The 12,703-nt window shown below is 38.9% G+C and overlaps 1 protein-coding gene across 2 annotated transcripts in view; it reads left to right on the plus strand.

Moving 5' to 3' along the window:
* The window catches only part of RBM25 (RNA binding motif protein 25), a 57,218-nt gene that overhangs the window by 17,322 nt on the left and 27,193 nt on the right, over positions 1-12,703 (plus strand). For both annotated transcript variants that reach the window (XM_045901141.3, XM_045901142.3), the window contains 3 exons: positions 959-1,126; positions 7,282-7,339; positions 11,495-11,655. In XM_045901141.3, coding sequence (XP_045757097.1) covers positions 959-1,126; positions 7,282-7,339; positions 11,495-11,655 — 387 coding nt within the window. The remainder of the gene's footprint in view (positions 1-958; positions 1,127-7,281; positions 7,340-11,494; positions 11,656-12,703) is intronic.

The raw sequence follows: 12,703 nt of genomic DNA on the forward strand, positions 1-12,703 counted from the left end.
AGAGCTAGCACAAGTGGGGGCGGGGAGAAGCAGACTTCCCCTGAGCATGGAGCCTGATGCGGGGCTGTATCCCAGGACCCTGAGGTCACGACCTGAGCTGAAATCAAGAGTCAGATACCTAACTGACTGAGCTAGCCAGGCATCCTGAAATTTGCTTTTATATTCGTACAGAGTAGAGTTGTGAAGAAGCTCCTGGATCTATTTGATACTTTTATTTGATAATTTTAAATGATTTATGATGTCTTAGACATTTAAGAATTATGTCTTAAATATAAAAAAATTTTCATCCAAATTTTTTTTATTTGCTTTTTCCAAGTTGTTTTCTTTTCTTTTTTTTTTTTTTTTAAAGATTCTATTTATTTATTTGATACAGAGAGTGAGAGAGCACAAGCAGGGGGAACAGTAGAGGGAGAGGGAGAAGCAGGCTCCCCGCCAAGCCGGGAGCCCAATGCGGGACTCGATCCCAGGACCCTGGGATCATGACCCGAGCTGAAGGCAGACGCTTAACCATCTGAGCCACCCAGGCGCCCCCCAAGTTGTTTTCAAAAGAAAGGTAATCTGGGGTGCCTGGGTAGCTCAGTCGGTTAAACGTCTGACTTGATTTCAGCTCAGGTCATGATCTCAGAGTCCTTAGATCTCAGGGGTCGTTAGCCCCACATCGGGGCTCCAGAGGGAGTCTGCTTGAGATTCTCTCCTTCTCCGTCTGCCCGTCCCCTCTCTTGTATGTGTGCTCTCTCTCAAATCTTGTTAAAAAAAAAAAAGGTACTCTAATAGTGGAACTTGTCATGAATAAATTTGCATTAATGAAAAATGATAGAAGCTTTAGATTAAGTATGTAGAACCTTTAATAATGTGCCGTATACTTAGTACTTTAAAATTGTTTTTAGACTAATGTTACTTTAAATATGATAGGAAATTTAATTGCCAGTTCCAATTTTATTGCTTTTCTTCACTCTAGGTTTTAGTACCAACTGTGTCCATGGTTGGAAAGCATTTGGGAGCAAGAAAGGATCACCCAGGCTTAAAGGCTAAAGAAAATGATGAAAATTGTGGTCCCACTACTACAGTTTTTGTTGGCAACATTTCTGAGAAAGCCTCAGACATGCTTATAAGACAACTCCTTGCTGTAAGTTAAACTGTTTCTCATTTTTAAATTTTATTGTTATGGATTTTAAATTTATGAAAAAGCAGAGAGGATTCTAATTGTTCTCTCCTTTTTATTTTGAAAAATTTCAATTCTGCAGAAAAGTTGGATGAATAGTAAAATGAACATTCTTGTAATACATTTTGCCACATTTACTTTCTACATACACACACCACACTTTTTTACTCAATAGTTGGAGGGTAAGTTGTGACATGACTTTTCATCTCTAAATACTTGTTTCTCCTAAGACCAAGGGCATTTTCCTATTATGATCATAAAACCATCATCACACTTAAGAAATTTAAGGCTGTTACAGTATTGGGGTTTTTTTCTGATATAGTATTGTTATCTAAATATACTTAATAGTTCATATGTAATTTCCTTAGTAATCTTCATAACAGCTGCTTTTTGTTTTATCTGTGATTCAGTCAAGGATTATACATTGCGTTGAATTGTCATACCTCTTTAGACAACTTCTGTAATACAGAATACCTTCCTGTCCTTTTTTTTGTTTGCTTGTTTTTGTCTTTCATGACATTAACATTTTTTGAAGAGTTTAGGTCTTTTGCAGAATATCTCAATTTGAATTTGACTCTTTGCTCATAGATTCAGAGTAAGCATTTTTTGCAAGAATGGTTCATGGATGATGTTCTCAGTGCAGCATAACAAGAGGCACGTGGCGTCTCTTGGTCCTGTTTTTGGTGATGTTCAGCTTAGTAACTTGGTTAAGGTGGTCGCATCTCTTTATTGTAAGGATACCTTGTTTCCCTTTGTCATTAATAAGTAATCTCTGGGTTAATGTTTTGAGACCATTTGAGTTGCATCATTCTCCCCCCAGCCCCCACCCCTCATACCACCTCCTCCCCCGGCAGCCTTTAAAACAATGATTTTAGCATTTAGTGGTGATTAATTGCTTTTAAGGTTTTTATTCTGAGGATAAACAATAAGTTCTTTCGAGTTTGTGAAGTCATTGGTTTTCCTTTTTGTCTTAGTTTAACAATTGTTATCCTGGTGATAAATGAGCATTAAGTGAAATAATACCAAACGATTTTATGATGAAAAACAACAGTGCCTGTACTTCCTCCCTCCATAATCTCCACTATTTTTTAGAGAAGTTATTTTAAAATCTTTTCCTTCTTGATTTTATTGCCATTTCTGTTTTATAAGTTGTATGATCCTTGTGTTAAAATACAAAACTCAGCTTTGTCACATTCAATATTTTATGATACTAGCTTCAGATGTTTCTCCCAGAGAAATAAAACATTATAGTTGGTCCTGATTCCCACTTCTTTCTTCCACGGAGGTAATCACCGGGGAAATCCATTATCCTAAATTAGGTGTTTATCATTCCTGTGTGCATTTTTACTTTATTTTTATTTTTTAAAGATTTATTTATATTTACTTGAGATAGAGCGAGAATGAGCCAGAGAGCGAGAGAGCACAAGCAGGGGAGCACAAGCAGGAGGAGTAGCAGAGGGAGAGGGAGAAGCAGGCTCTCCACTGAGCAGGGAGCCTGATGCAGGACTCGATCTCAGGACCCTGGGATCATGACCTGAGCTGAAGGCGGACACTTAGACCCCGGTGCTCCTATTTTTTACTTTAATTACATATTTGTATATTCATAGGAATCTATAATTCACAAGTTTTAATTCTGTACTCCGTAATTTGCTTTTTTCACCTAACATATATATAGCTCTAGCTTAACAATTTTTTTTTAATTAAAAATTTTTTTTTAAAGATTTATTTATTTATTTATTTATTTGAGAGAGAGAGAGAGAGTGCAAGAGGGGGTAGGGTTAGAGGGAGAAGCAGACTCCCCGCCGAGCAGGGAGCCCGATGCAGGACTCGATCCCGGGACTCGATCCCGGGACTCCAGGATCATGACCTGAGCCGAAGGCAGTCGCTTAACCAACTGAGCCACCCAGGCGCCCCGTTTCTATTTCTTGATACTATGTTTTGCTGTATTATAGGTAATGTGTCTTCCTCAGTCACATGAAAAAATTTCTATCATGTATTATTTTAGAAGTGGAATTTCTGAGTCTTAGGGCATGTTTATCTTCAGTTTTACAAGAACATCGGGAAGTCATTTTTTAAAAACCATCTTTGTTGTGATATAATTCATAGACCTTAAAATTCACCCTTTTATAATGTATAATTCAGTGGGGTTTTTTTTAGTATTTTCAGAAAGTTGTACAAACAATCACCTTGTCTTCATTCCAGAACATTTTCATCACCCCAAGTAGAAACCCTGTGCTCAATAAGTCACTTTCCGTTCTCTCCTCTCCCCAGCATATGGCAGCCACTATCCTACTTTCTCTCTGTGTAGATTTGCCTATTCTGGGCATGTTATATAAACAGAATCATAGAATATGTACGGCTTTTCATGTTTTGTCTTTTTTTTTTTTTTTTTTTTTTTAAAGATTTTATTTATTTATTTGAGAGAGAGAGAAAGCATGAGGTGGGGAGGGTCAGAGGGAGAAGCAGACTCCTCGCTGAGCAAGGAGCCCGATGCGGGACTTGATCCCAGGACTCCAGGATCATGACCCGAGCCGAAGGCAGTCACTCAACCAACTGAGCCACCCAGGCGCCCATGTTTTGTCTTTTTTCATTTAAAATATTTTCAGGCTTCATCTATATTGTAGCTTATATCAGTATTTCATTCCTTTTTATGACCAAATATTCCATCTAATGGATATACCACATTTTATTTATCCATTCATCAGTTGAAGGACAGTTGAGTTGTTTCTACTTTTTGGGTATTATGAATAATGGTGCTGTGAATATTTGTGTGCAGGTGTGTGAGGATATATATATATCTCCTATATCCTATTTGAAAGCTCTCTCTTTCTCTCCCCCTTTTTTTTTCCCCTTAGTAGGCTCCATGCCCAGCTTGGAGCCCAACACGGGGCCCAAACACATGACCCTGTGATAAAGACCTGAGCTGAAATTAAGAGCCAGACACTTAACTGACTGAGCCAGCCAGGCACCCCAAAACCTCTTTTAAACCTGTTCTTAACTTATATGTGCAGCACAGTGTTTTGTTTGAAGCTTCATTCCTGAATTTATCTCTTCCTTTCATTTTTCATTTAAGGCATTCCTTAAATATCTAATGATCTTGATTGTCTTCATATTTAAGAGTTAGGGATTAAAGTTTTTTGGGGGTGCCTGGCTGGCTTGGTCAGTGGAGCGTGTGTCTCTTGGGATTGTGAGTTCGAGCCCCATTTTGGGTGTAGAGATTTATTAAAATTAAAAAAAAAGTTGTTGTATGCATAAATAAGCTGGGTTTGTAAAATATTGAGCATCATTGTAGGGTAATCTAGCCAGCAGGTAGAGGTTTTGAATGTTAATATATGGAGTTCTTTTCTTTGGGGCTCGTTGGTTTCTCTAGAAGACTTCCAGTTTCATGCCTAGTGAGTATAGGATTATTTTTATTTATTTATTATTATTTTTTTTATTAACATATAATGTATTATTTGTTTCAGGGGTACAGGTCTGTGATTCGTCAGTCTTAAACAATTCACAGCACTCACTATAGCACATACCCTACCCACTGTCTATCACCCAGCCACCCCATCCCTCCCACCCGCCGCCACTCCAGCAACCCTCAGTTTGTTTCCTGAGATTAAGAGTCTCTTATGGTTTGTCTCCCTCTGGTTTCGTCTTGTTCCATTTTTCCCTCCCTTCCCCAATGATCTTCTGTTTTGTTTCTCAAATTCCTCATATCAGTGAGATCATACTTGTTTCTCTCTGACTTATTTCACTTAGCATAATACACTCTAGTTCCATCCACGTTGTTGCAAATGGCAAGATTTCATTTTTTGATGGCTGCATAATACTCCATTGTATCTATATATACCACATCTTTAGAGGATGGAGATTATTAAGTATAGTTGCCTATAAGACTGCAGGCTATCTTCTCTAGGGGTGGGGAGTAAAGTAGTTGGCTTGAAAAGAACTGAGGCTTTGATTATTCCATATTCATATTGTCAGGCAAGTACCTGGTTTTTGTTTTTGTTTTTTAAGATTTTATTTATTTGAGAAAGATAGCATGATGGGTGGGGGCAGAGGGAGAAGCAGACTCCCTGCTGAGCAGGAAGGACGTGGGGCTTGATTCTAGGACCCTGAGATCATGACCTGAGCCAAGGGCACACACTTAACCGACTGAGCCCCGCAAGCACCTGTTTTTATTCAGCCTCATCCTTCAATCCCATTCTCCACTGTGGCTACCTTTTACCTCCAGTCCAGATGACTTGGCTTTGTAGAATCAATTAGCCTAATTCTTATCAGTATCTTTATCTGTAGATCCTTAAGTTACAGCTTTCTTTGATCTACTGAATGAGTTCCCATCCTTCCATTTGCCTTTTTTCTTTTCAAAATTTTGTTGAATTTTGCTGTTTGCTCATACAATGTTTGACCTCATGGAGTTTTATCTTTTATATTCCTTGATAATCATTTTATTGGTTTCTCTGAAGGGAGATGTGAAAATTTCATGCATTCTCAGCTTTGACAGGCAATGTTCAGTTACCATTTCCTACAAATAAGTGTTTTTTAACTTTCTAGTTTTTACTTAATTAGAAATGATGTTTGGAGCGCCTCGGTGGTGCAGTTGGTTGAGTGTCCAACTCTTGGTTTCAGCTCAGGTCATGATCTCAGGGTCCTAGGATTGAGCCCTGTGTCGGGCTCCCTGCTCAGCAGAGTCCATTTGAGATTCTCTCCCTCTGCCTCTCTGCCTGCTTACACTCTCTCTCTCAAATAAGTAAGTTTATATAAAAAAGAGAAATAATATAAAAAAATTTGAACGTCAACAAAATGTAATGTTTTACTCTTCAGACAACCTGCCCTATTAATATTTCTGATTTACGGAAATTTTTTTTCTTTACATAGTTAAAGTCTTACTATGTTATCTGCAATTTCATGTCCCATGTTATTTTTGCATTCCATATCAAGCATTTTTCCATGTTATTAAAAATCCTTTACAATATAGGGGCGCCTGGCTGGCTCAGTTAGTAGAGCATGCGACTCTTGATCTCAGAGTAGTGAGTTCGAGCCCCACATTGGGTATAGAGATTACTTTTAAAAAATCTTTTAAAAAAAGTTCTTTGTAATATAGATGTGGTTTTTTTTTTTTTTTTTAGATTTTATTTATTTATTTGAGAGAGAGAGAATGAGAGACAGAGAGCATGAGAGGGAGGAGGGTCAGAGGGAGAAGCAGACTCCCCGCTGAGCAGGGAGCCCGATGCGGGACTCGATCCAGGGACTCCAGGATCATGACCCGAGCCGAAGGCAGTCGTTCAACCAACTGAGCCACCCAGGCGCCCAATATAGATGTGTGTTTTAAAACATGATCTCTATGGATTCAGAGTTTTTACTTGAATTTTCTATAGTTTATTTTAAAAATTATAATATTGGTAATTTTGTTTTTTTATGTATACATTCCGAGTAGGATAAATAATGCTGTAAAAATTTTTTTTTTTTTTTTTTTTTAAGATTTTGTTTATTTATTTGACACAGAGAGATCGCACAAGTGGGCAGAGCAGCAGTGGGAGAGGGAGAAGCAGGCTCTCTGCCAAGCAGGGGGCCCAATGTGGGGCTCGATCCCAGGACCCTGGGATCACGACCTGAGCCAAAGGCAGACGCTTAACAGACTGAGCCATCCAGGTGCCCCAATGCTGTAAAATTTCTAATTTATTAAAAGGTAGTCAAGGGGTGCCTGGGTGGCTCAGTTGGTTGAGTGTCTGACTCTTGGTTTCGGCTCAGGTTGTAATCTCAGGGTTGTGAGATCGAGCCCTGAGTTGGACTCCATGCTCAGCGTGGAGTCTGCTTGGGATTCTCTCCCTCTTCCTCTCCCTCCCCCTTTGCCCTTCTCCCCACTCTTCGCTATCTCCCCGCCCCCCAAATAAAATCTAAAAGGTAGTCAATTCTCTGCAAATAAGAATTTATATTATAGATTTCTTTCATATAATAGGTATGTGGGGATTGAGAGAATTTTAAGGACTCATAGCTGGTATGATTTTTTTTTTTTTTGCTTTTTGCTTTTATCTTTCTCCTGGTGGAAATATCAATTGTGCTCTTTAGTACTGTTTAGGTGATTTTCTTAAATGGTAATGATCATTTTTTGTTTTGTTTTTCTTTTTAAGAAATGTGGTTTGGTTTTGAGCTGGAAGAGAGTACAAGGTGCATCTGGAAAACTTCAAGGTAGGTTATTTTTCTTACTGAGATAATTTTAATCTGTGTGCTTAAGTCACTTGTTGCATGTTTTGCTCTCATTGCCCTTAACCATGGGAGTATTCTGTCAGCACTCTTGTCTTCCTTCTGATTGGAATAGGATTAAAGGCATTTGGGAAGATTTAGCTGAGTTGAGTTTAGAAAGTGGAAAAGTATTAACAGGAAAGAGGTAGGAGAGGAAAAATTAGTCTGTTTTTTTATAGTGTTATTTTGAAAAGTCCTTTTTTTGCAGAGCAGGAGTATATGATCAACATTCAACAATTAGGACTTAGGAAGAAAGCAGAACAGATGGTCAGATGACCTGTTAGTCTTAGAAGCAAACTGTTCTTTTCATTCTTGGTGGTAAAAGCACCTTTTTTTTTTTTTTTTAAGATTTTATTTATTTATTCATAAGAGACAGAGAGAGAGAGAGAGGCAGAGGGAGAAGCAGGCTCCCTGCTCAGCAGGGAGCCCCATGCAGGACTCGATCCCAGGACCCTGGGATCATGACCTGAGCCAAAGGCAGACATTTAACCATCTGAGCCACTCAGGCGCCCAAAGCACCTGTTTGATGTGCATTCTTTAAACAGTATTTATTATGGGAAAATTCATGCATATGTAAAATTAAAATAATATGATGAATTTCTACATACTTGTCACCTAGCTTTAACATTTATCATCTCATGGCCAGTTGTGCTTAACCTGTACTCTGTCCATTTCCTCCTTATATATATATATTTTTTTAAAGATTTTATTTATTTATTTGAGAGAGAAGATGAGAGGAGAGAGAGAGCACATGAGAGAGGGGGGAGGGTCAGAGGGAGAAGCAGACTCCCTGCTGAGCAGGGAGCCCGATGCGGGACTCGATCCCGGGACTCCAGGATCATGACCTGAGCCGAAGGCAGTCGCTTAAGCAACTGAACCACCCAGGCGCCCCTCCTCCTCATATTTTTTTTAAGCAATCCCAAGCATCCATCATTTTGTCTGTAAATATTTTAGCGTGTATCTCTAAGAGGTAAGAGCTTTTTTTTTTTTTTTAAAGATTTTATTTATTTATTTGACAGAGACACAGCGAGTGAGGGAACACAAGCGGGGAGTGGGAGAGAGAGAGAAGCAGGCTTCCCGCAGAGCAGGGAGCCCGATGCGGGGCTTGATCCCAGGACCCTGGGATCATGACCTGAGCCGAAGGCAGACGCTTAACGACTGAGCCACCCAGGTCCCCCGAGATAAGAGCTTTTTAAAAAACATACTGAAAATGCTATAAAAGCTTCAAAAATTAACCTTTTCTTAGTATCATAATTCAGTTTTCTGATGTCCAATTGTTACAAATGTCAACTCTTTCAATAGTTGATACAGGATCCATATATAGTCCACACATTGCAATTGGTTGGCATATTTTTAAGTCTCTTAATAATTTAAGTTCTTCTATCTCTTTTCCCTTGGAATTATTTGTGGGAGAAACTGGTTCAATTGCTCAGTAGCATTTCTTGAGTGTAGATTTGCTGATTGCAGCTCCAGTAGAATAATGTGCCAATGCTTCTCTGTCTCTGTATTTTATGTAAACTGGTTGTATCTTGAGACACAATCAGATTTGAGTTCGCATGTGTTATTTTTGTTTTTTTATTTGTAAGAATTTTTTAAAGGTAGCGCACCTGGGTGGCTCAGTCGTTAAGCCTCTGCCTTTGGCTCGGGTCATGATCCCAAGGTCCTGGGATCGAGCCCTGCGTCGGGCTCCCTGCTAGTCAGGAAGCCTGCTCCTTCCTCTCCCACTCCCCCTGCTTGTGTTCCCTCTTTCACTGTCTATCTTTCTGTCAAATAAATAAATACAATCTTTAAAAAAAATGAATTTTTTAAAGGTATTGTTCTTCATCATGAGACACTGTTTTGTTTTTTTAATTTTTAAAATTTTTGTGGTAGCAGCTGTTGATTGTCTATTCCTGGATTGGTTCATTCATTAGAGGGTTGCAAAATGTGGTGGTCTATTTTGAAGAATTCTGTCATTCTTTCATTGAAGAACAAATCCTCTTTATTAGAATTAATTGTATTAGGAAAACAGGGTAAATGCTGTGGTTCTTTCATTTTTCAAAAGAATGAGTTGATGTCCTCAGTATCATTTAGCAGTAACTTTTTTTTTTTTTTTAAAGTAAGCTCCATGCCCAGCGTGGAGCCCAGTGCAGGGCTTGAACTCATGACCCTGAGGTCAAGACTGAGCTGAGATCAAACGAGTCGGATGCTCAACTGACTGTGCCACCCAGGTGCCCCAGCAGTGACTTTTTTTAAAACCATTTTGAACTTAGGGATTGAAATATGTTCAATTTGTTATATTTAATAAGAATTAATTGTCATTATTGCTAGTGAAGCTTAAATTGTCTTACATCTTCTCTGCAAATTGGGTTTCCAGTGGCTTTGACACAAGCCTAACTGCCTTTGATAGCTACCTTATTGTCTGGAATGTTATCTGGGATTTGGAATCTTATAAACTCATCCAGAAGTTTTTCTGTCCCATACTTAGGATCAGCCATTTCTTTAAGGAACTCTGTTTTTTTTTTTAGTGGGAAATTGCTTTAAAAATCACAGTCTGGGAATTAGATATACTCATTATAAGACTTGTTTAGTCTTGGAGGGCCAGCCTGGCTCAGTCAGGAGCGTGCAAGTCTTGATCTTGGGCTGTGAAACTCTTGACCTCGGGGCCGTGAGTTCGAGCCCCATGTTGGGTGTAGAGATTACTTAAATAAATATTTTTTATAAAACACTTGTTTAGTCTTTGCCTTTACATTTTTCCAGCGCATATTAGTGCATATTAGTTTACATTCAGGATGTTTTATTTAACCTTTTCTGTAATATATCTTCTTTTTTTTCCCTCCCATACTGAGAATCCTTAGTTTCAAGGACATCGGGATGATAGTCTATTAAGTAATTACTGGCTTGCTTCATCTTACATTTCATGTACAACAGTTTAAGACTACTAATACCAACACTATCATCAGCAATGTGATAATAGAAATTTTCTTGTTTATTGACAGGTCTTTTGTCCATCTTATATCGCACTAAAAACCTGTGGTCAAATTTGCTGTTTTAAAATCACTCTGAATAGTTCCTCTCTATGTGGTTGTGTCCTTAACTATACATATTTGGATTCATTTTTTTAATTTTCAATTTTTACTCCGTTATTATTTTTATTTTTATTTATTTGACAGAGAGAGACACAGCGAGAGAGGGAACACAAGCAGGGGGAGTGGGAGAGGGAGAGGCAGGCTTCCCGCAGAGCAGGGAGCCCGATGCGGGGCTCGATCCCAGGACCCTGGGATCATGACCTGAGCCGAAGGCAGACGCTTAACGACTGAGCCACCCAGGCGCCCCCAATTTTTACTCCTTTAAAGTGTATGTTTTAATATCTCTGATTTAAAGGCATGGTAATAATGGTGAGACTAGCTGTTAAAATTAAACAGATTCAGAAAAATAAACTTATTATTAGGATAAAAAGGTCAGTACATTTGTAGTTTAACTTCTCAGAATTGAAAAGTGCTTGTGGGGTGCCTGGGTGGCTCAGTTGGTAAGGCGTCCAACTCTTGATTTCTGTGTCGGACTCCTCGCCGAGCAGGGGCAGGGGTGGGGTGCGGTGTTGGCCTGAGAGTGTCTTCTCTCTTCCTCTGCCCCTCCTGTGCTTGTGTGCATGCACGCTCTCTCCCATACGCTCTCTAAAATAAATAAATCTTTAAAAAAAAACAAAAACAGGAGAAATATCCTATTTAAAAAAAGGAAAGTCCTTGTGGTAGGTTTAAAGAGCCTGTTGTCACTTATTTGTAGGTAGCTCTGAGGAGGTTTGGATAGAATGAATTCAGGAAATAATTAAAAGACTTCAATTATGAAATTTGTGGTTCTGCTCAGTATTTTATCAGCACTTGTAATAAGTAGCAATTTGCCTGATCAGAGTTCTTTTCTTTCCCGTTCTTGTTTTCTTTTTTCTTTTGGTGGTTTGAGGGTGCTAAAAGTAAAATCATCAAGGGTAATCGAAGGAAAGGGAGAAGTGACAACATGATAATCCTGGTATTAGAACATTTGGTCTCTAATGATTTTAATTTTCCATAAATATTTTGTTTTCATCACTGTATTGATATTTCACTAATTCTTTACATCCATTTCTAGCCTTCGGCTTCTGTGAGTATAAGGAACCCGAGTCTACCCTCCGTGCACTCAGGTTATTGCATGACCTGCAGATTGGAGAAAAGAAGCTCCTTGTTAAAGTTGATGCAAAGACAAAGGCACAACTAGATGAATGGAAAGCAAAGAAGAAAGCTTCTAATGGGGTATGTTTATATATTTATTTTTTTAAAAGATTTTATTTATTTATTTGACAGAGACACAGCGAGAGAGGGAACACAAGCAGGGGGGGAGTGGGAGAGGGAGAAGCAGGCTTCCCACGGAGCAGGGAGCCCGATGTGGGGCTTGATCCCAGGACCCGGGGATCATGACCTGAGCCGAAGGCAGACGCTTAACGACTGAGCCACCCAGGCGCCCCTGATGGGGTATGTTTCTATAGTGTTACCTTTTCTAGGCCAACTGTGCTCTTTCAGTGTAAATACTCCTTCTAAGTGAATCTGCTATGGGGCTTCACAAGATCATCCTCATCATAATATGTCCTTGTGGCTAAAATGCAGGAGGGTATTTTTATAGTTTATAGTTATTTTAAATCTTTTATCTACCCACAGTGGGTGGATGACTGTTGGTTTGCTTATTCCAGGTTGGGATGAAGGTAGTGAGTGAGGGAGTCTGGACAAGGTTAACTTGCCAGAGAAAACACTGGTACAGACTATTCCAAACAGAGCTAATTCATTAAGGCAGCTTTGTAAGTAAGTACAACAAAATGTATTTCAACCTACACATTAATTTTAATTAGTTGCCCTCTCTTTTAGAAGTACACAAGTTCTGGGGTGCCTGGGTGGCTCGGTCACTTGAGCGTCTGACTCTTGATCTCAGCGCAGGTCTTGAGCTCAGGGTGGTGAGTTCAAGCCCCATGTTGGGCTCAGTGCTGGGCATGGAGTCTACTTTAAAAAAAAAAAAGTACACAGGTTCTAAAATAAATGAAAATAAGTCTTATTACTCTCCTCAGGTTGGTGGCCATATTAAGTGAAGCTAAAATAAAGGAGATTTTTATGTGTTGTGTTGTTTATGTATTCATTACTCCTTTTCAACAAAACAAAAAGTAGCTAAAACCTAGGTATATTTCCTATTTCCTTTTGGAATCTCAGGCTTGAATGGATTTAAAGTAGGTTTATTGTTACTTTCTTGTCTCTATAAAAACAAAAAATCCTTTTCGTTCCTTTCAGGTTTTCATTATCATTAAAAATAGAAATG

This window comes from Mirounga angustirostris, unplaced genomic scaffold (genome assembly GCF_029215605.1).
Source record: "Mirounga angustirostris isolate CCGP_5_RB_7025 unplaced genomic scaffold, mMirAng1.0.hap1 SCAF_9, whole genome shotgun sequence".
Taxonomy (NCBI): domain Eukaryota; kingdom Metazoa; phylum Chordata; class Mammalia; order Carnivora; family Phocidae; genus Mirounga; species Mirounga angustirostris.